This window comes from Pan paniscus, chromosome 9 (assembly GCF_029289425.2).
Source record: "Pan paniscus chromosome 9, NHGRI_mPanPan1-v2.0_pri, whole genome shotgun sequence".
In the NCBI taxonomy this organism is placed as follows: Eukaryota; Metazoa; Chordata; class Mammalia; order Primates; family Hominidae; genus Pan; species Pan paniscus.
This window is the reverse complement of record NC_073258.2, coordinates 35,749,747-35,774,374: the sequence shown is the minus strand read 5'-3', so window position 1 is coordinate 35,774,374 and position 24,628 is coordinate 35,749,747. Positions and strand designations below refer to the sequence as shown.

Below are 24,628 nucleotides of genomic sequence, written 5' to 3'. Positions count from 1 at the left end.
GGAACCATTTCTCCTCTTGGCTCATGTGTTCTGGATGGGGCTGCCCCACCCAAGTTTCAGGAGTAGTCAGGCCTAGTTCATTGGGACATTTAACCTCCTTGGCCCAGAAAGGGCACAGTAGGTTCAATGAGAGCTAATCCCAGGAATTTTACTGGAATGACACCAGGAAAGGCACTTTGGTTCCACAAGACTGTGAGCAACAAGGATGAGACAAACCTGGGGTTGTGAGCGGCCACCCCATGGGAGCCACGGACAATGCCAGTGCAGAGCAAAGCCAACGAAGACAGGAAGAGAGAGCTTGATGAAATCAAATAATCACCTGGATACAACTGTGTCGGAATAAATAAGTGTGAACCTTTCAGTTACATGAGCCAATCACTTCCTCTTTTTGCTTAAGCTTCATCAGCTTAGATTCTGTCCCTGGCAATCAAACACGTCCTAATTGAGTCCACTGTAATCTAGTCCCTAATACCAAACCTATACAAGTTTTTAAGTCGATTTTTCAATGACTATCTGAGCAAATTAATTAAATATTTACATGGTCTTATTCTACAAAGGATTCAAGGTGCCTTACAAATTATATATTATACAATAAAAGGAAAAGTTATTAATTACAAAAACAGGCCCTGGTGAAAGACAGCCCCAAGGGAATGTTAGCATGAAGTTACCACGCATAATATAGGGGCCCTGAGGGTTACTAAATCCAGGCAACAAATTTGGCTCTGGGATTCCTGTCAGCCAAGGCAAAAATGGAAACAGGGTTAATAAAAAACAATTCATCCAATTATCCATTCATTTCAAGAGCCGTTTAAATGTTCAAGAGCATCTAAAATCTATTTAGATGTAATCTTCGAATCACCTCCTATCATCTTTTCCAAGGAAGGTTTGTTACTTGATTTATAAAGTTTCCTCTAATGGCCCACAACTACCATACAACAACACAAGGAGGCTTCTTAAGGCCAAGGGCAGCTTATCTTGGTGTCCTTCCCAGTGCCTGATAAATAGCAGATACTCAATAAGTCTGTGCTTCCTGAATACAATTAAAGTATGCTGTGCTGCCAAGATCTAACTAGGCTCATGCACCTGTGAGGATCACAAATCCAATCAGAAAGAAAAAGAGTTCCCACAAGAGAGCTGAGTCACACTCCTTACATAAATCTTCAGTCTGTAACACATTTTTAGATCTTCGTCTAACATGAACCAAATCATAATGAGATACTTCCATCTACACTTTGGATGAATCTAGAACAGGAAAGCTGCTCACTCAAGTTAAATTGTATGCTTTCTACATCATATTGGCTTTGCTGATAATTCACTTACGCTAAATGTCCATTTTAAAACCACTGGGTCTAATTACAAAGGCTTTAGTTCAGTAGTCAAAACAGAGACATTGAAAAGAAGAGTTAATTGGGGGCTAGATGAGTATCATTAAGAAGCATCTGTCTTTAGTGGGATGATATCTACGTAACTGCAAAAAAAAAAAAAAAAAATACAGCGCACCATGTGTGGTGGTTCATGCCTGTAATCCCAGCACTTTGGGAGGCCACGAAGGGAGAATTGCTTGAGCCCAGGAGTTAGAGACCAGCTTAGGCAATATATGGAGACTCCATCTCTACAAATAATTAAAAAAATTTTAAAAGGGCTGTTTAAATGTTTAAAAGGGTTGTTTAGACCATCTAAAATCCTGTCCCCCAATAAAAGCAGCCCCTACAGGGGACGCTTTCCCATCACCCTTTAACTCTTAGACTCCTGTAGCTTCTAACCTCATCTCTTACTTCCTTCTTACTCATGCCATGATTCATTTCCCAGGGATTTTCCCTGGGAAAGAATTCTGTTGTTTGACACAGGCTTCATTAAGGACCCCATTTCTACACTGCATCGACGTGAGTATGGTGTAGTGGATTGACTCAGGTCCTTCTTCCATTCTTTACCGTGTGACCTTCTGGAAGTTTCTTAGCCTCTCAGTTCTCTCTTCTGTGAAATGGGAGTAATACCTCAGAAGGATGTCTTAAGTATTATGTAGGAAAATATTTGTAAAACACTTAGCACAGTTCCTGGCACATAGTAAAGACTTCAATATAAAATGCATGTGTATGTGTGTGAGTGTGTGAGTGTGTGTGTGTGTGTGTGTGTGTGTTGGCATGTGTCTAAACTAAGGCAACTGGAATATAAGCCAATGCATAAAATCACAGAATGGGCAAATCTTGGTGACTTAGATACTTGGAATTGATTCATTTATTCATTTTATATTAGACATTTGACATATACAGTACAGCCTAGTTCAACTTTTCAAAATAATAAATGTATTAGAAAGGCCTGAGAAAGCATCCCATGGGGAAAGAAATATAAAACCCCAAACCACAATAGGTGCACAGTGACACAGCATCCCTCCTGTCATGGCCATACCCCAGACATCCTCACCAATGTCTGAAGTACAAAGTTACATTTATACATGGTAGCTCTGAAAGGGAAGACCCAAGTCATTTCTTGCCAGACTCTGCATTGTGGTTGTCTGTCAACTACACAGCCTGAAGCACCTTCCTCCCTACCTGAATTGTCAAGTTGCTTTTGGTATTCAGGACTTTCCTCTCGGCATCCTGGAATGCCTTCTGCAGCCTCTGTTCCATTGTCTGAGCAAACTTGCAGGACTGTATGTTGTCCGCTTGGCTCACAAACTGCAGCACTAGAATGAGAGAAGTCAATCAGTGCTCACTAAAGCTCCATGTCTCAGTTCCTTGGATTTAACAGTGGTCATAATATCAAACAGCATGATTTTAGATGAGAGGAATTAGGCAAATAAATAATAAGGCCAGACAAGGTTTGCTTGTAGTTTTGAAAGTGGCTCTTAAGATGAATTATATAACACAGAAGAATTAAAAGCACGATCGAACCAGAGATTCCCTCCAACGCAAAAGATTTTATGATTTTATTTGATTGGAATATGTAGACATCTGCTCAAAGACTGACAAATCACACTCTAAGAGAGATCATGCCTTCTATTTCTTTGGAGGGAAGAAAATCATTGACCTCCGTTGCTAAGTTGATTGAGTGTTTCGATTTTAAGAGTTCCTCCACTCTTGTAGGTTACAAACTTTGCAGACCCGAAATCACCAGAGAGTTTGAAAAAAATATATTCGAAGACCTAAACTCAGAGATTCTCATTCAGTGGCATCTGGAACCCATTACTCCAAACGATAGATTTTTTTTTTTGCATGTTCAACTATTATTAGTATCCACTGATAATATAGAAAGAAATATAAAATATAGTACCTGGAGCTCAAAAGTACTAAGTTTGTAAATTGGGAAGGAAGGCTCCTATGATAGAACATTTCTAACAAATCTAGGGTTGGAAGAGTTTAGGCTGATGTGCAAGGAACTTGGACATTTGATTAGCAGGACCCTTTGAAGACGGTTCACAGGGACTAAAAAATGACACAGCAGCTAGAATGGAGCTTTTAAACAGGTGTCCACTTGGTACTGCCCTGAACCCAAGAATGGATGAAAATCCCTTCCTTCCGAGTCACTTGCCTGTTTTTAGCTGGAAGTAGCCTGCAGGCTGGGGATTCCATGGGGAGGCAAGTACTGCCACAGACTGTAAGTGTGGGGTGTGTTGCTTCAGGTCTGCAGTGACGTTGCTGACTCCATACACACCCAGCATTTCGATCACCACAGCAGGCAAATACACCAACCTCCCTTTGGTAGCATAATAACCAACTGTGACATTATGAGAATATTCCAGAATGTCCACCTACAAAACAAATGGACCCACAAAACCCATTGTTTATTTCCACAGCACTTTAAGTTCTTCCTGGTATTTCTTAGAACCACGGCTGTTAGAAACAAGACTGGAGAATAGAATGTTCTCGTTCAACAAATATTCTTAACAACCCTATAAAGCATAACTTGGATTGGCAAGTCTCAAAATATCACAAAAAAAACAAAATATAATTTACATCAAACCTTCATGGAATAGAATTAAATCTGTATCTTTTTTATTCTTTAAGTGGCTCAGTATAATCCTGTGACCATCAATTATTATTACCAAAAAGGTAGGGAGGAGAGAGTAGTTCAAAGAGATTTTCAGTGAATGAAATGCTGGGCAAAATCACTTTCTTATATTTCTCATCATTTATGAGAACTAAAAGGTAGAAATGATAGATTAAGTGGGGGAACCTTTGGGGCACCGGTCAAGAAGTAAGTAAAGTGAATTCCTCTTTCTAGAAGCAGAGAGAAGACTTGTTCAGACTCTGTCCTTGGCTTGTAAATTGGTTCAAGACCAAGGCAGGGATGCACCAGAGAATTTCTCTGACAGCTGAATCCTAGGGGACACTGATGGTCTGAGCTCTTTCTGTCTCAACTGCAAGATTTTGAGGCTTTAGATTTTATTCTTATTTTTTCTTTTTTTCTTTCTTGGTGTTACATATTTACAGTTCAGGGTTTTTTTTTTAATTTGTTTTGGTTTTTATATATTAAATATAATGTTTATTATAGAATCTGTATATTTGAAAAACAGAGAAAAGAGTAACATATATACACATACGTATATGTATGCAGCTCCTTTTTTTCCAAGTTTTTATTGTGGTAAAATACACACAATATACAATCTACCATCTTAACCATTTTTTAGTGTGCTGTTCAGTGCTATTAAACACATTCATAATGGTGTACAGCTATCACTACTATCCATTTCCAGAACTCTTTTCATCTTGTAAAACTGGAACTCAGGGTTTCGTTTTGTGGGGTTTTTTTGTTTCTTTTGTTGTTGTTGTTGTTGTTGTTTGTTTGTTTTTTTGACAGGGTCTTGCTCTGTCACCCAGACTGGAGTACAGTGGCATGATCACAGCTCACTGCAGCCTTGACCTCCTGGGCTTAAGCATTTCTCCCACCTCAGCCTCTCGAGTAGCTAGGACTACAGGTGTGTGCCACCATACCTGGCTAACTTACATATGTTTTGTAGAGATGGAGGTCTCACTACGTTGCCCACGCTGGTCTCAAACTGCTGGCCTCAAGTGACCCTCCCACCTCGGCCTCCCAAAGTGTTGGGATTATAGGCATCAAACACTGTGCCCGGCCAGGAAGTTTTTGACACCTGCTTTCTCCCCATATTCTTGCATCCCCATGTGTATTTTCCAAAGGAAGAAAGACAACTGATTTTGCAACAGGATGGGTGTGCCTTTGCTTCCTCCACATTGTGTGCTCCCCCTCAGTTTTTCATGAAGATGGTGCTCAAGATGATTTTAGGTGGAACAAGAGGTATTTCAGCATGGAACGTGGACACAGCACAAGACAACACTAAATCAACTAAATCACTCAGTGAGAAAGTTGTTCCCTTTCAACCCTTCTAATGACCCCAAGGAATAAGTCTCAGTTTAGTGAATATTTGCTTTTAACATCTCTCTAACCCTTGCTAATTCCTTTTTTAAATAAACAAACTAACAAAGGGATACCAGGCTCAGCCTTAGAGCCTTCTGCAAGCAACAACCTCTAGCCTGAATTTAACAAGCTGTTTGGTTTCCATTATTCTCATTCTTACCATCACCTTTTATTTGTGGCAAATGATTTTGATTTCCATTTATGGTGGTAATATCAAATGCCCTTTCAAAAAAATGTGCTTAAGTTTTTAAAACAGAGTCCATAAAAAAAATACTCATTGTCACACTGGTCTGTAAAGATATGCAGCAAAGACCAAAACTGTAAAAGCAGTTTGAGAATGTTTGAAGATTAGTGAAAATTGTATCAAGCAATTAAATGGAAATATTCACATTTTCAACTTCCCATAAAGTTTCTGGTGCAGAAATCATAAAAGCCTCTCATATAATGCATTTCTTTTTTCTTCTTTTTTAGAAATATATAAAAGAGATCGACTATGATCAATAAAGTATGTGCCGAATCTCCTTTCTAGTCCTTGGTGTTGATGGGAGGGAGGGGGTCAGTAAGCTGACTGCAGCTGTAGGACAGAACATCAAAAGAAGAAGCCACAGCAATAGTTTTTAGTGGTGCAAATGGGAGTCTACTGACTGCCAACTGCATTTACTGTTTGAAAACTTGGAATCAAACCCAAAGATGTAAAGTGAAGCTTCCATCTCTTGGATAAGACATCAAAATCAGCCAGCACTCATTAAACAGTACTTGGCATTAAAAGAAAAAATGTTACTTCCCTGTCTGCAGTGGGCAATTTAAGCAAAGTCGGACTCGATTTACAAGTCAGGGTAATTTTTAAATGTCCAGAAATAAATCACTGTTTACAATAGTGATGAAAATAAGGGGAAAAGCAATGGAGAGTTTTCTAGAAAATTACATGAACAATGTAAATACTTTCCCCAAACGATGGGATAATGGGATGGTTTAAAACAATATATCCAGGCTTGTTTGTTTGTTTGTTTGTTTGTTTGTTTTTGAGGCAGAAACTCACTCTGTCACCCAGGTTGGAGTGCAGCGGCATGATCTCAGCTCACTGCAACCTCCACATCCTGGATTCAAGCGATTCTCCTGTCTCAGCCTCCCAAGTAGCTGGGATTACAGGCACCTGCTACCATGCCCAGCTAATTTTTGTATTTTTAGTAGAGACGGGGTTTCATCATGTTGCCCAGACCGGTCTCAAACTCCTGACCCCAAGTGATCACCTGCCTCGGCCTCCCAAAGTGTTAAGATTACAGGTGTGAGCCACCCACCTGGCCAATATATCCAATCTTTAAAAATAAATCTAGACATAAAGCAATTAGTCTCCATTTTCCATCTCAAAATTTGACCTTTTTCTCAAGCCACTACACATTAGCTAGTTGCTAAAGTGAAGACAGATTCTACTTCTGGTCAGTGTTGTTATGATCCCTAGAAAGGAGGAAAACAATCTAAACATATTCTAGACCCAAGAGCCAGACTGTGATGGATTAGCTTGGTTACAAAGCAAAGCACTTACGTGAGCTGAGACATCGTTCTGGTGGAAAGCCTTCCGCAATGCCTGTGTGAGCCCTTTGGCGATACTGAACTTCAAGGATTCACTGATCTGCGCTCTCCTTTGGGTGAGAAAGAGAACTGTGGGGTAAAATAGAAGCATGGCAATCAGGCAAGGCGGCAAACCTCATCATTCACTTGCCCTCTGCTCCTCCCAACCACCACCTTCTGCAAGTTCTGGGCAGAGCTGGTAAGCACAGGGCCATCACTGAGGGGGTGCGCTGGGGTGTCAGCTCTGTGGGTCCCGCTAAAGTCCTAAGGAAAGAAGGCCCTAGCCATTTGTGTGACCCGAGTAGAGAGAGAGCTGGTATGCTGGTGGCGTTTCATTTCTGACAGATGCTGCCTCTGACTTTGAAAGCCGGCTCGACAGTGCATGCGATGAGATTACTGCAACAACATTCATGGACAGCCTCCTTAGGTGCAGGCCCTGAGCTCGGTGCTGCAGCCTCAAACAACCCCGGATCAGGAAGGTGCCATCCCCACCTCGCAAGTGGGATGGAGACAAAGGACAGAGAACAGGTATTTGGGATTGAAAGTGACAGGTATTGTTTGAAGGGAAACCTAGGACGCTGCCAGAGCTCCTAGGAGGAGCACCCAGCCCTGAGTCTGGTAAAGGGATGGGGATCAGGGAAAATTTCCATAGGAACTGATGCTTCAGCTAAGTTCTGAAGGATCACAAGAGTGAAATCTGACAAGGAGGAAGAGATTGCCCTCACCCACTCTCAGCAGAGGGAGTACCAAGCGCAAAGGCGCAGGGGAAAGAAGCAAAATATTTCAGTATACAGCAGTTCCCTCTTAGCCACAGTATTCTTTCCATGGTTTTATTTACTGCAGTCAACCACAGTCTGAAAATAGGTGAGTATGGTACAATAAGATATTTTGAGAGAGTCAAAGAGAGGGAAAGAAAGACCCCATTCACATCACTTTTATTACAGTCTATTGTTATACTTGTTCTATTTTATTACTGGTTGTTGTTGACCTTGACTGCACCTAACTTATAAATTAAGCTTTATCATAGGTATGCATGAGTAGGAAAATTCATAGCTGACATAGGGGTTGGTACTACCTGCAGTTTCAGGCATCTACTGGGGGTCTTGGAATAGATCCCCTGCAGATAAGAGGGGACTACTGTATATACAAGTTTAAGCTTGGTCCTAAGGGCAATGGGAAATGAGTTTTAAGCAAAGGAATGCATTTTAGAAGGTTCTTGACTACAGACTGGAGAACAGATTGAAGAGGTGGGACTCTGAAGGCAGAGAGATAAATGTGGCTGTTGTTACAGAAATTTAGGTGAGTGATGATGACAGTGTGAACTAGGGAAGTGGCAGTGTGAAACAGGATGGAGAGAAGGTGTATCCAGGAGGTAGAAGTGAAAGGAACTGGTGATTGATTAGATGTAGCTGGGTTGGTGGGGGGGCTGGGAAGAAGACAGAGAAGAGAATGTTTCCAACTTCTGCCTCTGAGGGGCCAGGGCTGCCTGCCACCCAGAGGAGAGTGGAATGGAGCAGGGACAGAGAGTGGAAACCCAGATGGTATAATTTCTTGAGAAACAGAGAGAGATACTGTAATTTTTGCTATGCCTAATTTCACAATTTCCCATTTTAGAATAGGATATGTCTCAAGATATAATTTCATTTAATTCTTTGTGGGGTGAGGAGGAAGGCAGGATGTGAGCATTCAACATTGGCATGCTCTTTCAAATAATTTGTCTAATTTTTTTTTATAGCAAACATCGCCACACTATTAAAAGCTCTCCATGCATTCTAGGCCTGCTTTGCTACAGCTGGGGAATGGGGGCTTAAAAGACAGCATTCCATCCTTGCTCACAATTCTGGTGCTGCCCATCCCACTTTTTCAAGAAAGTCTTTCTAACATCAAAAGAAATCCTGGGCTCCCACATAGTGTGCAGAAGCTGTGCTTTTGCTATCAGCTAATTGAAAAAATGCATGACAAAAGCCTTTCTGAACTCTGTAGCACTTCCCAAGATGTTGTATTTTACAAAGCACATCATTCATTCATGTGAGACATCACTGATGCAAAATGGTACCTTTGCATTCTTAGACCCACTGGCAGAACCATGGTTTCCTGGGACTTCTGATATCAGGACTGATCCTAGGACTAGAATCCATGCCACATCAGGCCCTCTCTCCTGTAACACTTGCTAAAGCTCATGGTTTCTCAACTTTGGCCCTATGGATGTTTTAGGCTGGATAAATCTTTGTTGTTGGGGCTGTTCTGTGCATTGTAAGATGTTGAGCAGTATCCCCAGTCTCTATCCCACCAGATTTTAGTAGTATCTCCAGCCATCAAGCATAACAACCAAAAATGTCTCCAGACATAGCCAAATGTCCCTGGGGGAGGGTGGAAAAATCTCCCCTGGTTGAGGACCACTGATCTAAAATAAACATTATTGTTACATCTCTGAGGCCAGGCTTGCTGCTTTCAGATCAGAACAGTGGTCTCATACCTGTCTTCACCAGGAGCTTACTGGACATCTGACACTCCAGGTTGGATGCCATTTTGCCAGTCGTGACCACTGCAGCCGATGCAGCAGGAAGGACAGCATCTGTGTTTTCTGCTCGCAATGGTGGCAACCGGGTGGCCTTCACTGAGGCTGTAATGGATGTCAGCGCGGCCGTGACTGTCAGTGGGCGTGGCGTGGATGCTCTGGGCATCTCCAGGTTGGTGGGGTTTGGGAGGCCGGTGTGCATGGCTTGTGGTTTCCTGGGGAGGTAAGTTGTAGACAACAGGCCAGAGGCAGTGTCCATGTTTCCTTGCATGGCTGTATGTGTGCTCGTGGTATGTCCTGTTCTTGCATACATGTAGGTTGGTGTGAATGGGAAGGCTGTATGGACTGCCCCTGGTGTCCTCTTTGGGCCAGATGCGGCCTTGTTTGTGACATTTTTAGCAAGAGTAGTCATCGAACTGTTCTTAGCTGGTCCTGAGGCCACGGCCAAAGGGCTGCTGCTGGTGCCCTTAGCAACCAGGGCTGCAGACAGTGCAGGTGGACTTGATTTCCTCAGAAACAATGTGACGGCAGCTGCTGCTGTTGGCTCTACCTTAGATGATACTGTGTCCGCTGTAAAGAGAGAAAAAACAAAGTTTGTCATTGGCTTGGAATGCACGTGTCACTTGTTCTGATGATGAATGGATGTAACTTATGGATTTGCTAGGGTGAAGTCTCTGCAATCTGGGCTTGCAGCGGACAGAACTTAGGCAAAACAACTCTAGACTCATAAAGTTGATTAACCATAACAAGAATGCCACTTACAGCACAGCTATGGTTGATAGCAAGGATGCTTACATTGTGAATAGTTTCAAAAGCTCAGGTGGGCACAGGATCAATGAGGTGACTACTTGGGGCTACTAACTCATTCCTGATAGGGGGTATGAGCTCCTTCAGAGCAAAGCTGGTATCTGCGTTGAGCTTGAAGATGCTTTGACCACAAAAGCAGTCATGCCTGTTTTGGGGGTACTGGGAAACAAACTACCTGCATTAGTGGCTGCACCTGTCCATTTCTTGGGGTGCTGAGAAGCCCGCAGCACTCTGGAGGAGGTCCTGGGAAAGACACTGGTCGATATAGAAGATTCAGCAGCAGACTGATATCTCAAGATGTTCTGGAATGGTGTGGAAGCATTTCTCTCAGGTGATGAATTGATGTCACTGGAAATTTCAGAACCTGTATCTGTTCCATCTGAAAGCATTTCCTGCAAGCTACCTGTAGAAGTTGGTCCTGGTGAGGTTAGCAAAAGAGGATGTGCTGGCTGGTTGGGCAACTGTAGCTGAGGATGAGACACGGAATGTTGAGTTGTGGGTGAGTAATATGCAACTTCAGCTGTTTGGAAGTCTCTGGAATGGTTGTTATTGCTTATGGGCCAGAGGTCTATATGGCTTCCAACCATGGTCATGTCTGACTGTTGCACAGGCTGCTCAATGCTTGTACCAAGGACTAGATCCTGAATGCTAAACCCTTCTGCAGTCACTGAATGCCCAGCAGTATCTTTGAAATCCTGAGATTTTATGGCATCGGCAGCTGAAGTTAAACCATTGGGAGGAGCTGTTGGAGCTAAATGAGTTTCCCAACTTGTGGTGCTAATTGTGTGTCCATTTAAATCATAATTTGTTTGCTGCTGCAAGCCAGATATTATTGATTCTGTGGAAAGAGATCCAGTTTCTGCTGAAAGAGAACTCCAGAAAACATCTGTGGTTGCTGGCTTTTTCATGTCTCCTATTGTTGAGGAATCATATACATCCATGGAGGAGGGCGATGCTCTCACCTGTTTGGAAGCTGAAGCTGGCAACCCAGAATGGTCCACAGCAGCTGCATAAGCCTCTGGCTTGGTGCTGGAAAAGCCAAGAGATGGGAAAACAGTCTGGGTGGCTTGTATGGAGAGTATGGAAGGTAGAGGTGATCCTGAAGGAAGGGGATTCGTCCTTGGTGCTGTAATGATGGGAGATGAGACACTACCGGTGCTGAAATCAGAGACAAATCCATTTACAGTGTGAAGACTCAAAACCTCTTTCCTTGGAAAGGCCTGGAGAGGAATCGTCACATTTGCCTCTTCATTTTTCCCTAAAATGGCTGTCACACTGTCCTTTTTCCACCGGGGAAATGTCCAAGATGTAGAAAGAAGATTAGGAACTTTGCTTGAGAGGAGCAAGTCTCTAGTTGCAGGAGAGGACCCATCACTGCCCTCTGCTGGAAGAGTGGGCATTTCTGGCACAGGAGATGGGGAGGCATGATTCTCTGTGGGCTGGAGGAAACTAAGTATGGAGGGAAAGTCGGCTGTCCCAGTTGATGGTGATGCGGGAACCGCCCCAGCAAGGATGGCTTGCTCTTGACCCAGTGTGGTGATATGCAGAGAAGGCACCAAAGAAGAGGTGTGTTCTGCCGAAAGGGTGGGCCCTCTGGAATTCTCTGGAGCTGCTGACAAATGCAGCGGGTTAGCAGAGTCATTTGCAGTGGCAGAGGCTAGCTTTCTGCTGGTCATTTCTATGGCCCCTGATTCTGCAGTCTGGAAAAGTGGAGGCTCAGCCTCATGGGTCGCTGTTTCTGTATTCTTAAAAGTTGGCAAAGACACCCCATTGTGTACTCTTCCAGGCACCCCAGCTTTGATCTGCTGGGTGGATGCAGGACCTGAAGCCGCTTCCAACATTGACCATGAGGGGCTTCCATCTGGAAGCTGAAGAAGACTTCCAAGTGCTGGGGGAGGGGGAGACGGATGGGACAGTTCTGCCATGGGGCTCAAAAACCCAGGTGTGGATGAGCCTGCTGAATGGGGACCCTCTGTTGGGGACAGCTCGGAATGCCATTCTGTTGAGGATCCAGAAACACCTAGATGAGGGATGCCTATGAGATCCTGGGCATTTTGGGATGGAGTGTGGTCCATTTCATCAGAAAATGGGATTAGGGGATTAGCTATGTTCTGACCTGAAGAGGGGTCAGCTGGAGCTGTTTGGGGAACTAACAGCACTTTGGGGGATTGCTCTGCTGGCTCAGAGATGATGGAATGAGGTGAGTCAGGAGCCAATGAAGAGGATGGAGGTGGAGGGAGGAGTGGGGGAATGTCTGACCTTGGGGGATGCTTTGAAATGGAGGAAGTCCCTGCCCATACTGGCTGGGATGGGGGGACAGCACTGAAGGATGTCCCTGATGGGACTGTGGACAACGAGGGGAGCATGCTGGTGAGAGGCAAACCTGACACATCGGCTGCTTCTTGTCCCCCTTTAGGCCCCGGTTGGACCAGGGACTCAGTAGAATCCTTGGAAGGTTCGAGGGAGGCGCTATGTCCGCTTCCTTGGTAAAGGGAAGAAGAGAAGTCCGCGTGAGCCCTAGTTCTGTGGTGTGTCTTGGACGCAGGGGTTCGGGCTGACTGTGGCAAGCTTGTGTTGTCAGAGGACTGTCCCAGCACGGTCTTGATTCTGTCTGCTGCTGAGGAAGACTTGACTTCTGTGAAAGGCCATGTTGGTGAAATTGGTAACAATTTCCCAGGAGGAAATGACTCTGGAGTCCGGGTGACATTCATCTGTAGATTGTCTGTTCCTGTGAAACAAAATATCAGGCCGTCAGGTGTTGGATGCTCACGAAGTGCCTGCTGTGGTCAGGTGCTGGAGACAAAGGTGTGTGCAAGACAGGCTCTGCCCGGACCCATCACAGAAGGCTCAGGAAACAGAGTCAAACAACAAATTACATAATATCAAGTAGGAAAATGTTGCAGTGAACCTACAGGGCAGGGTTGGTGGGAAGCAGTTTCTGATGAAGTGATGCTTAAGGAAAGATGTGGAAAATACTTGTGTATTAAAAAATTGTTTTGGTACCACCTACAAGGCATGGACTGTGAAACCTGCAAAGCTGAATGTGGTCAACTGCCATGGCCAATGACACCAAAATAACCTCATCCAGGAAACCAAAATGCATGAAACTAAAGAAGAACTGTGTATTCAAGCACAAATCTTTTTTAGGACCCTGAGGCATCTCATATGAAATATTTGAGGTTGTCTGCGTTTGGAAAGATGGCTCCAATGAAACATATTTATCTTCCTGGATTTAAAAGGATTCCAGGTGCTATCATTCATGCCATGTCAAATAGCAAAGGAGATTTTCTTTCAGATTAGGCTATTTCAGAAAGAAAAACCAGGAAGGAGACACTTCTCACAGGGCCTGGTGTCACTATAAGCACCTGCAGAGGCCAGAACTATCAACACTCATGTGTGGCCCCACAGGCAGACAGACAAGGAGGCAGGGCATAAGCTGGTGACCTCCGCTAAAAAGGAGGTGAGGAAACAACTCTTGGAAAGCTAGAAGTTCACTCTGAATTAGGCAATATTCTGAAAAATTCCTTTCTCATTCTTCCTTTTCTTGTTTTTAAAATTCCCCATTCTTGGGATTTACAGACACCCAAGAAATTGGCCTTCCATCATTTTTAGAACTCATCAGGGTATAAGCCAATACTACATCAGGTTTGTTGACTTGATTTTATAAGAGAAACCAACTCCATCTCCTAGGCAGGCCGTAATCATATGCCCAGCTCAGCCTGACTGTCTCCTGATCACCAGGATCAGGATCACTGGGGTGCTTTCTGAAGAGCCAAAGCTCCCTCTGGCCTCCACTGGCCCACCTCAAATAGAAATAAGTGGTAAAATGCATATATAGCTCCAAGACACTAAAGTCTGCATAGTATTTCATTAAAATGCATGCCCTCCTTAGGAACTGCTTCATGGTTTGCAATGGAAATTGTGTTTCTATGTTACCACATGCAGCCTAAGGAGGTATTCCCCCCTCAGACACTTGCAATTTTACACAGAAGGTGGATGCTGCTTTCATGCCTCAATCCTCCCTGTTCATGTTGCTTATCTCCTAGATAGCCTCAATTTCACACTTTGCATGCAGTCTTATCTGGTTACTTATATGGGTAAATATAACATCTGTATAAGGTACTTTTGCATTTTTATATTTTTCAGTTAAACTTTAGAATCCACTTTTATGTGGATGTCAGGTGAAATCTGTGTAGGATTTCTTCTTTTGTACCTTTGTTTAAATGGATTCAACCATGAGTCCAACTCATGGATTCAAGAATCAAAACAAATTCATCTTGTTTCAGTTATATAGCCTTGTAACTCAGGAAAAGGATGCTACAGGCTGAGCAGCTTTTGCTTTCAGCAGGAAGTTTTGCAAACTCACACACACACACACAAAAAAAATTCTGCAAATAGGATGGAGGAATGGGGGCTAATACCAAGGGTTCTGTAACTGACTGAATGACCACGGCCAAGAGAGACTGATGGAAAACTCCATGCTGAAGTGAAGAAAGACAGTCTCTAGTGGATTTGCTTCTACTGGACCTTGTTGTTTTCCAGACTAGAAACTAGTGTTTCCCAAGATAGCTCCTATGAAGCACAGTATTCCAAATGTCTCATGAAGAAAAGTTTCTATGAACAATCTTGAGAAGTGCTTGAGATTCACATGTGAAAGTCATTAATGATGCTGACCATATCTTTCCGGCTCTCCCACTTCTAAGCCCATGGGAGGACTGAACGTCTTGGATACTTCTGTGGTTGATGGGGGCCATGTAACTAGTTCCAGCCAATGAGTTTGTAAGCAGAAATGACAAGTGTCACTTCTGGGCTAGAACATTTAAGTGCTGGAGGAAGACTCTCCGGAACTTTCTTTCTCCATAGCAAAACAAAACAAAAAGAAACAAAACCTAGCAACATATTTCAGGAAGTTGCTACTGAAAAACAGAAGGAGGAGGCAAAGAAAGAAGAGAAAGAAGAAAGTAGCAATGTTCAAAGTGTTTGCTGGTTCACCAGCCTGCATCCCCTATGGACTCTGCTGACAAAGGATATATAGGTAGCACGAGCAAGAAGTTAGCCTTTGCTATTTTATGTCACTGCAATTTGGAGGTTGTCATTGAAACATAACCTACCTTACCCTAACCTATTCAGAAAGTGATACCAGAGTAGATTTGGAATTTATGTGGGCATATTCCCATCATCATGTAAATAAAGGCTCAGAAAACTCTCATAGTCAAGAAAACATAAGAGGTATATAGTAAAAAATTAATAAATAGGATATTGGATGGTTTAATTAAACTTTGTTTAGCCAATATTTCTCAAACATATTTGACTGCTGCAACATGTTTGGGATATTTCTCAGAAATATTTAACCTCAGAAATGACTGACTTAAAAAAAATGCTCAATGATCCACATAAAGCCAAGGGAGAAAGCATGTTCACTGAATTACCAAATGATGCCAAATTCAGAACTGATTTGAAGAATTTCAGAAAAACATGTTTCAAAGACATGTCAACAGACTGAAATTATTACTAAAGGAAGACATATATTAGGATTAAACAGAAAGGCTTGCCCTTAGTCCAAAAATTACCTAGACAGGAACAGGACGGGGGCACTTCCCTTTAAGAATAGCCTATGCTATCTGTAGGCAGAGTTGACTAGAGTTCCTTATGAACTAGAAGAGAAATATAGGCCGGCAAGGAAATGACAAATCCTTAGGTTACATTAATTTTTTTTACTCTTTAACTAGAAGAATAGTTCATACTTAGAAAATAATATCTACATGTAAAATATCTTTATGGAAGTATCTATATTTAGAAAATATCTATATGAAATGAACACTCATGTGCCTCTTAGCTTAACAAGAGTCAATATTTTTAGAGCCCTGTCCCTGGTATCTCTCTGGGTTCCCTCTGTCTTTCTTCTCCCCAGAGATAACCACCATTATAGGTTGAATTTTTAAAAATTAGTTGATTTTCAAGGGGATCAGGTTCACCATTCTCTGCCCTACTCAGCGCATACCTGGTCAGCTGGGATGATTTCTGAGTGTCACATCTTAAGAAAAACATTAAGAAACTGATATGTGCTAGTACATGATCTTTTTGGAGGTGTTTTACATTATAAAAAGGAAAACGGTTAATAAAGGGAGAGTCCCCATTTGCACACTGGAGTGAGGAGATCCCTGGTGGTACTCAAAACTTGATGACTGCAAAAGCATATTGATATGGCTAGGCTTTGTGTCTCCACCCAAATCTCATCTGGAATTGTAATCCTCATAATCCCCACATGTCAAGGGAAAGACCAGGTCGAGGTCCTTGAACCATTGGGGCAGTTTCCTCCACGCTGTTCTCAGGATAGTGAGTGAGTTCTCACGAGATCTGGTTTTATAAGGGGCTCTCCCCACTTCACTCAGCACTTTACCTTCCTGCTACCTTGTGAAGAAGGTGCCTTGCTTCCCCTTCACCTTCCACCATAATTGTAAGTTTCCTGAGGCCTCCCCAGCCATGCTGATCTGTGAGTCAATTAAACCTCTTTCCTTTATAAATTACCCAGTCTCAGGTATGTCTTTACAGCAGCATGAAAACGGACTAATACACATATCATTCCAAAGTATCAATTTTATTTAAACATTTAGGGGAAACATACTCATATATAAAGATAAATATACATTCTTCAGTAGAATGCAAAATTCAAATGACTGATCCAAGATAAAACTAAGGTCTTCAAAGACATGTCTGTGCCTGTCATTGACCCTGGGGTATCAGTTTACCTACCCTTCACTGTTATAGCAGGTATTAATTATGTCAGTAAACATTTGAAAAGACTGATTCAAGAAACCACAATCTCCCTAAAACATGTGAAGAAACTGGATGTGTTATTTAGTGCTCCAGGGACAGAACTAGGGACAGTGGGAAGAAGGTATAAAGAGAGAGAGATTAGAACTTAATAATAACAGAACATTTCCCTAATTATTAAAACTACTGAAAACCAAATGAGCTAGCTTAAAGTCAGTGAATTCTCCACCATTAGAAATTCCCCAAAGTGCATATTTTAGGTTCACTCATCTCATCTCACCTTTCCTTCCTTCCTTTCTTCCCTCCCTCCTTTTCTACCTTCCATCTGCAAATGCCTGTTGTATGCCAGACACTGGGTTAAGCAACGTCTTAAGGAAAAACATACATGGTCTCCAGCTTCATGGAACTCACAGTTCTATGGGAGATATGGACACCAGCATTTTTCAAATGAAAAATGATGTTACAGATGAAAGATCCATAGTCCTGTGATCTGATCAGGGAGGTCAGAAAGCACATCCCTGAGGAAGTGACTATCAAGATCCAAAGAATGAATAAAAGTTAACCAAGGAAAGAGGGTAGGGAAAAGCATTCCACATAAAGGAACAAGCATATGCAAAGGCCCTATGGCAGGAAGAGGCATCATGAGTACAAGGAACTGATAAAAGGTAACCACAGCTAGATCAAGAACAGCAGGTGGGCAAGATTAAGGCTGCAGAGGGAGGCGACAGCCGGACCATTGCTCCAGTAGCCATCACCTCCCTCTGCAGCATTGTAGGTTTTAGTTTGATGGGGAGGATGCGAGCAGGTGATGCATAGGAGCAAATTTCTGTTTTGGAAAAACCATCCTGGCATGAAGAACAGACGGGAAAGAGACAACGGCTGATGGCAGAGTGCTTAGAAAACACCTGCAGTGGTCCAGGCTCAAGACGACGGGAATGTTGTAAAGAGGAGTTGAGCCCTGCATGGGAGATGGAAACAGATCCTCCTTTATGGTCCCTTTCAATTCTCAGAGTTCCAGATTCTATTATTGATTTAAATAGTTTGTGTTTACACATGCAATGTTTTGAGTTTTTTCTCCTTTACGCCTCCCATTAAGAGGTGGTGTCTATGTCCCCTCTCCTTGAATCTGAGTGGGCTTGAGTCTGTTTGACCAATAATGCCACGTGACTTCCAAAGCAACATCATCAAAGGCCAAGCCACTTTAGCTTGGTCTCCTGGAATGCTCGCTCTTGGGATGTTCCCTCTCTCTCTCCTGGAAGCCAGCCCCCACTCTGTGAGCAGCCCACACCACGTGGAGAGGCTATGCCTGACCACTCCAATCCACAGTCCCAGCTGAGCCAAGCCTGCCTGGCATGCCAGCCCAGAAAACAGACACATGAATGAGGAAACCTCCAGACCATTCTTCCCCTAACCATTTGAATCATTCCAGCTGTCTGAATCGTCCCAACTGAGGCCCAGACATCATGAGGCAGGGAAAAGCCATCCACACTGTGCCCTGTCTGAATCCCCAAAACCATGGGCATAATAAAATGCTTGTTGTATTACAGCACTGAGCCAGGGGTGGTTTGTTGTACTGTAATAATAACTGAAATAGTATATGTGTGGTCGTGTCCCTCACTTCTGGGAAATGAGTCTCTATAGCTTTAATCAGATTTTCAAAAGGATTCAGAAGCCAAAAATTGGTTAAGAACCCTTCACTTCAATGAAAAATAATTTTGCTTTATATATAAGATTTTAGAATTATGTCTATGCTAATTAGGTAAAACATATCTGTATTAATTAAAGTTACATTATGGAAGGCCATAAGACAGAAAGACAAATTTTGAGGAGGAAATGAGAGATAGCTGATGTTTATTGGGGAGAAGGAGAAAATAAATTAGGAGAAATAGGGCAAAACCAAATTACAGAGAACTTAAAACACACTTTAGGAAGGCAGTGAAGTAAAAATTTGATCTAGGTGGTATGTCAGGCAGACTCTAATGTGACCCCATGATCTCCATCTCCTGGTGGTCATGCCTTTTGTGATCCCCTCTCTTTGGGTATGAGCAGAACCTGTGACTTTCTTTTTTTCTTTTTTTTTTTTTTTGGAGGGGGGACAGGGTCTCACTCTGCCACCCAGGCTAGATTGCAGCGGTGTGATCATGGCCTACTGCAGCCTCAATCTTTTGGACTCAAGGGTTCCTCTCAGCTCAGCCTCCCTAATAGCTGGGACGACAGGCACGCACCACCAAGCCCAGCTAATTTTTGTATTTTTTGTAGAGACAGGGTTTCGCCATGTCACCCAGGCTGCTCTTGAACTCCTGGGCTCAAGTGATCTTCCCGCCATGACCTCCCAAAGTGCTGAGATTACCAGCATGAGCCACCATGCCCAGCCAACCTGTGATTTCTTCTAACAACAGAATAGGAGATGGGATGTAACTCTTGTGATTATATGATCATATATAATACCCCATATTGCAAGCAGACTTCTTCTTGGTGCCTTGATAAAGTAAGAGGCCACAATGGGAAAGCCCAGCTGGTGAGAACTGTGGGTGGCCTCTAGGAACTACTGGTGTCTCTAGGAACCATGAACAGCCTCTTAGAGCTGATAGGCAGAAATAAGTTAAAGCCTTCAGTCTGGCAGCCACAAAGAAATGAATTATGCCAACAACCTGAGTGAGCTTGGAAGTGGATTCTTCCCCAGCCAAGCCTCCAGATGAGAACACAGCCCAGCCAATACCATGTATGCAGCCCTGTGAGACCCTGTGCAGATAAGCTGTGTCCAGCCTCTCAACTCATGGAAATTGTGAGATAATAAATGTATGTTGTTTTAAGCCACAAAGCTTGTGGGGATTTGTCACACAGCAATAGAAAACTAATACAGGTAGGAAGCAGGGAGCTTTGGAATGTTGTATGGTGAAGCAGGAGAGTAGGAAGAAGGGAGATCACAAGGTATCATGACTGAAGAATAGCATAAAGAATGGTGAGAGTTTGCCATCAAGACAGTCAAAAAGCAGCACAAGTCAGTAAGTTTGTTTGGAACATCATAGAGAATGAGTCATGAAATAAAGATTGTAACATAGCACCTGAGACTTGGAGGAAGTTATTTAAAGAGAAAACAGAGCTTTGCAAGAGTAGAAACAAAACCACACCAGCAAACACATTGAAATGTTGCTATGAAACAGGCTGTACTCTTATTTTTTAATTCCATTTTTCAAGAAAAAAAAAATACTAAGCCATTCTAGTCAAATTACAGAATTTTAGTTTTTATCAATACACTGACTCCCCAGTGTCTCTCCTTTCCCCCAAAAAACCATGACTTTCTTCTACTTAGACTAAATGACATGAATTACTGTTTGCTCACAAATACGGTAATAGTCTTCAAAAAAATTGTGGAAAGCGGCCAGGTGCGGTGGCTCATGCCTGTAATCTCAGCACTTTGAGAGGCCGGGGGGGGGCAGATGACTTGAGGTTAGGGGTTCAAGACCAGCCTGACCAACATGGTGAAACCCCATCTCTACAAAAAATACAAAAAAAAAAAAAATTAGCCGGGCGTGGTGGTGGGAACCTGTAATCCCAGCTACTCGGGAGGCTGAGGCAGGAGAATAACTTGAACCTGGGAGGCAGACATTGCAGTGAGCCAAGATCACACCACTGCACTCCAGAGAGCAAGACTCCGTCTCAAAAAAAAAAATTGTGGAAAGCAAAGGTAAATCCTACACATATGAGAGGCAGACAAACAGAAATGGTTTGCTGCACAAGCCCCAAACTGGCTGCCTTTTCTGAATGTTTACAATAATTGCCCATCCAGGGACAAGCCAACAATCCCCTTGTGTTTGGACCGACAGCGTTTCCCACAAGGGGGAATTAGTAGTCTAAAGAATTTTGCTGGAAAGTAGCTTAAATGATAAGAAATTTAAGGAGGTGCTGGATGAGGAAAGATAGGAAACAGAGATGGATTTATGTTGGAAACAAGGGTGAAAGCAAGCAAGATAAAGACTCTCAAAATAATAAAAAGTTAAAATGAGTCATCCCTCCCATCTCAAGGAGACAAGAATGGGTAGTCATACAAAACCCTATTCAATACACAATTTATACACATACATTTTCACTAAGCTTGTCTGAGCCAGACAAGCTGAAATAAAACCATGATTCTCAGAGCTTCAGGAAAGTGACAAGTCACTCCGGTAAGGCTATCAGGCTCAATAACTTCCACAAATTAGGATCACGTGCATGTATGCACACGCAGGGTAAGTATCAAATGTTTTTCTGTGCTTTGCCAATTTGCATAGAATCCCATGAATGTTAAACTTAGCCTTGAACTAAACGCATCAGAGAGCAGTTTATTATCACTGTGAAACATAAAAGGAATTAAGAAAGTGCTTAGCCAGGTTTGGACACACAGAACCTGTTATTGACTAATGTCAAAAAACAGTGCAAACTGCCTCCTGAGACTCCCCACATCTCAGGAACCACATGCATAATGACAGATTGTTCAGGCCTCCGTCTTCCTGAGGCTCTTCGCGCTGCTAGTTTATCATTCTCAGTTCTTGTACACAAGACTCAGACCCGGGCTGTGATGCTGCTACACTCTAATTATTCCCGCCATGTAGCAAACAGAACTTTAACCTCAAGGAAGTGCACATGTACTGATCAGGATCCCCTTCCGCTGTTACCTCCTGTCTGAACCTCTCCCCCGTCAGGCCTAGGGCTATATCAGTCCCCTGGTCATGATGCTTTTATCACAGACCCCAGAGTCTGCTACTTAAGGAGTATTCTCCCTTCAGGTTCAATGCTGCCCTGGATTGCTTCCTGGTTTGCTCAAAACTACTCCTGTAATCCAGCCACGGTGGTGGTTCTTTCTCAATCAGCAGTGTCCCTTTCTTTGACTGCTGGAAACACTGAGGGAGAAGAAAATCTTCCCAAGGTGTCAGTATAAGCATGGCTGCATTTCCCACAACAGTCACAAGACAATCCACTTTGTCCTATTCACTGCCCACTGGCAGGTTTCCTTAACGGCAGCACTTAAAGAAAAGCAAACTAGATCACTAATAGCTCTTTAACAAAATAAACAAAGGAAACCAATTAAGAAACATTCATGGAGATGCCAAACTCCTCTCCCTTGTATGTCAGAGAAAAATATCTGCAGCTTTTGATCAGGCCCTAGAATCAGACTGGCTGGATTCAAATCCCACTTCTCCATTTGCTAACTGAGTAACCTTGGACAAGTTACTTAACATCTCTGTGTGTCAGTTTCCTTATCTGTAAAATGGGGATAATTACAGTACTTACCTCACGAATGGTTTTAAGGGTTAAAATGAGCTGATACACGTAAAGTCCTTAGAATAGTGCTTATAGAGCATATAGTGGTCAAAAAGTGTTACTACTGTTGCTGTTATTATTATTATCATTATTTGTTCAGTCCAGGCTAGGCACAGATGCCATCAAAGTTTTGCTCAGAGGACCAGGGTTCCAGTCAGAACTCAGAAATCCCTGCAAATCATGGATTGTCAGAATCTCAAACATCTGTGCATGCCTCATAGTTGGCAGGATATTTTCATATCCATCACCTCACCTTGTTCTTCCACAGTACCCGTGAGATAGAGAATGAAGATTATCTCCATTTTACCAATGAGGAAACCAGAGCTCAGAGAGGGCAAGGGCTGGCTTAGTCAAGGTCACACCAAGAGTTATTCTGCAGCCTAGTGTGACTCAGCCCTGGGACTCCAGAGCCGAGGCTCTCTGCACCACGTGGGAAGGAGTCAGTCTTCCTCCATCTCCAGATCTGGGGTGGGCTCCACTCTCCCAGAGTGGTCTGAGAAGACTGGGGCCCACAGAGCTGCCTCATTCTTCAGAGTTTGATGATGTGTCTCTCTCCAGGGCTGTTTTCGGCAAACATTACTGAGCACAGCTCTAAATCACCAAGACCCGTCAGGCTTCTGTTCCCAGAAGGTCAAAAGAGATGGACTAAGACCCACAGCTATGCTGAAGCATCCACCCACACCCAACCCACTTACGCGCCAAACCCTTCCACGGCCCTAAGTGCTGAAGTTTGGCACCTGGGACCTTCTTGCCTAACGTGATTCCTCTTGGGGCTTTTTAAAACGAAATACACCAGTCAATAGAATCAAATTGCCATGCCTTGAAGTGATGCCAGCAAATAGAAGATTCTGTTGACTGCACTGATAGAAGCATTTTAACTTTCAAAGCTCTTTCACAGCTATTTCTTTTTTAAAAAAGTTTGTTGGTAATCTTTTGTGGAATCAGGTTTAAAAATAAAGCTGATACCTCTCCCTCCCCATTTTATTTTACTTATTTATTTTTTTGAGACAGAGTCTCATTCCTCGCACAGGCTGGAGTGCAGTGGTGCAATCTCGGCTCCTGCAACCTCCGCCTCCCATGTTCAAGCAATTCTCCTGCCTCAGCCTCCCAAGTAGCTGGGACTACAGGCACCCGCCATCATGGCTGGCTAAATTTTTTGTATTTTTAGTAGAGACGGGGTTTTACCATATTGATCAGGCTGTTCTCCAACTCCTGACCTCAAAGATCCACCTGCCTTGGCGTCTCAAAGTGCTGGGATTACAGGCATGAGCCACCGCAACTGGCCTCTCTGCCTCCCCATTTTAAAAGTAATAGAATTTCACTTTCACTTCTTTTTAACCTGGGTTTACATGATCATTACAGAAAATTTAGAAAAGATGGAAAAATAGAAAGAAAAGAAGAAGAATCCCATTCCTCCCTCTGCCCTGACCACGTGCACATCCCACCCCATCAAGAAAACCATGACTCATACTGTGGTAAATTTTAATTCCAGATGATGTTCTTGGAAAAGCTTTGGTTTGCTTGCTGGACAGACCTGTGATCACAATGCACATCCAACTTCGCACTGCCTTTTCTCTTTTAACATAGCAAAATCATTTTTCCATATTGGATAAGGTTGCATAGTATCTCCACTAAGATGTGGCATTATAATTTGTTTACCAATCCTCGACTGTTACAATACAGGTTGATTATAAATTTTCAGAATTTCAGTGTCTCCTAATTTTGTCATCACAATCCCTATGCAGCAGGTAGGGCAGCCACAATGACCTCTTTTGGGCTAGGACATCACACACACAGAAGGTCACTTGTTTGGAAATATATTATCTGTGTCAAGAAAAGTAAACCAATGGGACTTAGGGGGGTTCTTCCCTCTTCTCCTGGCATCTTTCTGACAGGGTCATTAATAAGTTTAAAGTCAACCACAGAACACACAATTAACTACCAATAACTGACTTTTAAAACTAGGACAGTGGTACTTGCAAATCTTGCATATATATATATATATATATATTTTTTTTTTCTTCTTTAGACGGAGTCTCGCTCTGTTGCCCAGGCTGGAGTGCAGTGGCGCAAACTCGGCTCACTGCAAGCTCCACCTCCTGGGTTCATGCCATTCTCCTGACTCAGCCTCCTGAGTAGCTGGGACTACAGGCGCCTGCTATCACGCCTGGCTAATTTTTTTTGTATTTTTTAGTAGAGATGGGGTTTCACCGTGTTAGCCAGGATGGTCTCGATCTCCTGACCTCATGATCCGCCCGCCTCAGCCTCCCAAAGTGCTGGAATTAT

At 43.0% G+C, this 24,628-nt stretch overlaps 1 protein-coding gene across 5 annotated transcripts in view; it reads right to left on the bottom strand.

Moving 5' to 3' along the window:
* KIAA1549L (KIAA1549 like) overlaps positions 1-24,628 on the bottom strand; it is a 296,602-nt gene that overhangs the window by 119,146 nt on the left and 152,828 nt on the right. For 2 of the 5 annotated variants that reach the window (XM_034932382.4, XM_034932383.4), the window contains exons 1-5: positions 10,443-12,623; positions 9,419-10,030; positions 6,917-7,032; positions 3,529-3,748; positions 2,550-2,683 (exon numbers count right to left, since the gene is read on the bottom strand). In XM_034932382.4, coding sequence (XP_034788273.1) covers positions 2,550-2,683; positions 3,529-3,748; positions 6,917-7,032; positions 9,419-10,030; positions 10,443-12,342 — 2,982 coding nt within the window. In that variant the 5' untranslated portion in view covers positions 12,343-12,623. Of the gene's footprint in view, positions 1-2,549; positions 2,684-3,528; positions 3,749-6,916; positions 7,033-9,418; positions 10,031-10,442; positions 12,996-24,628 lie in introns of those variants that run through there. The other 3 variants (XM_034932384.4, XM_003830391.7, XM_055094267.3) reach the window with 3 other exon arrangements.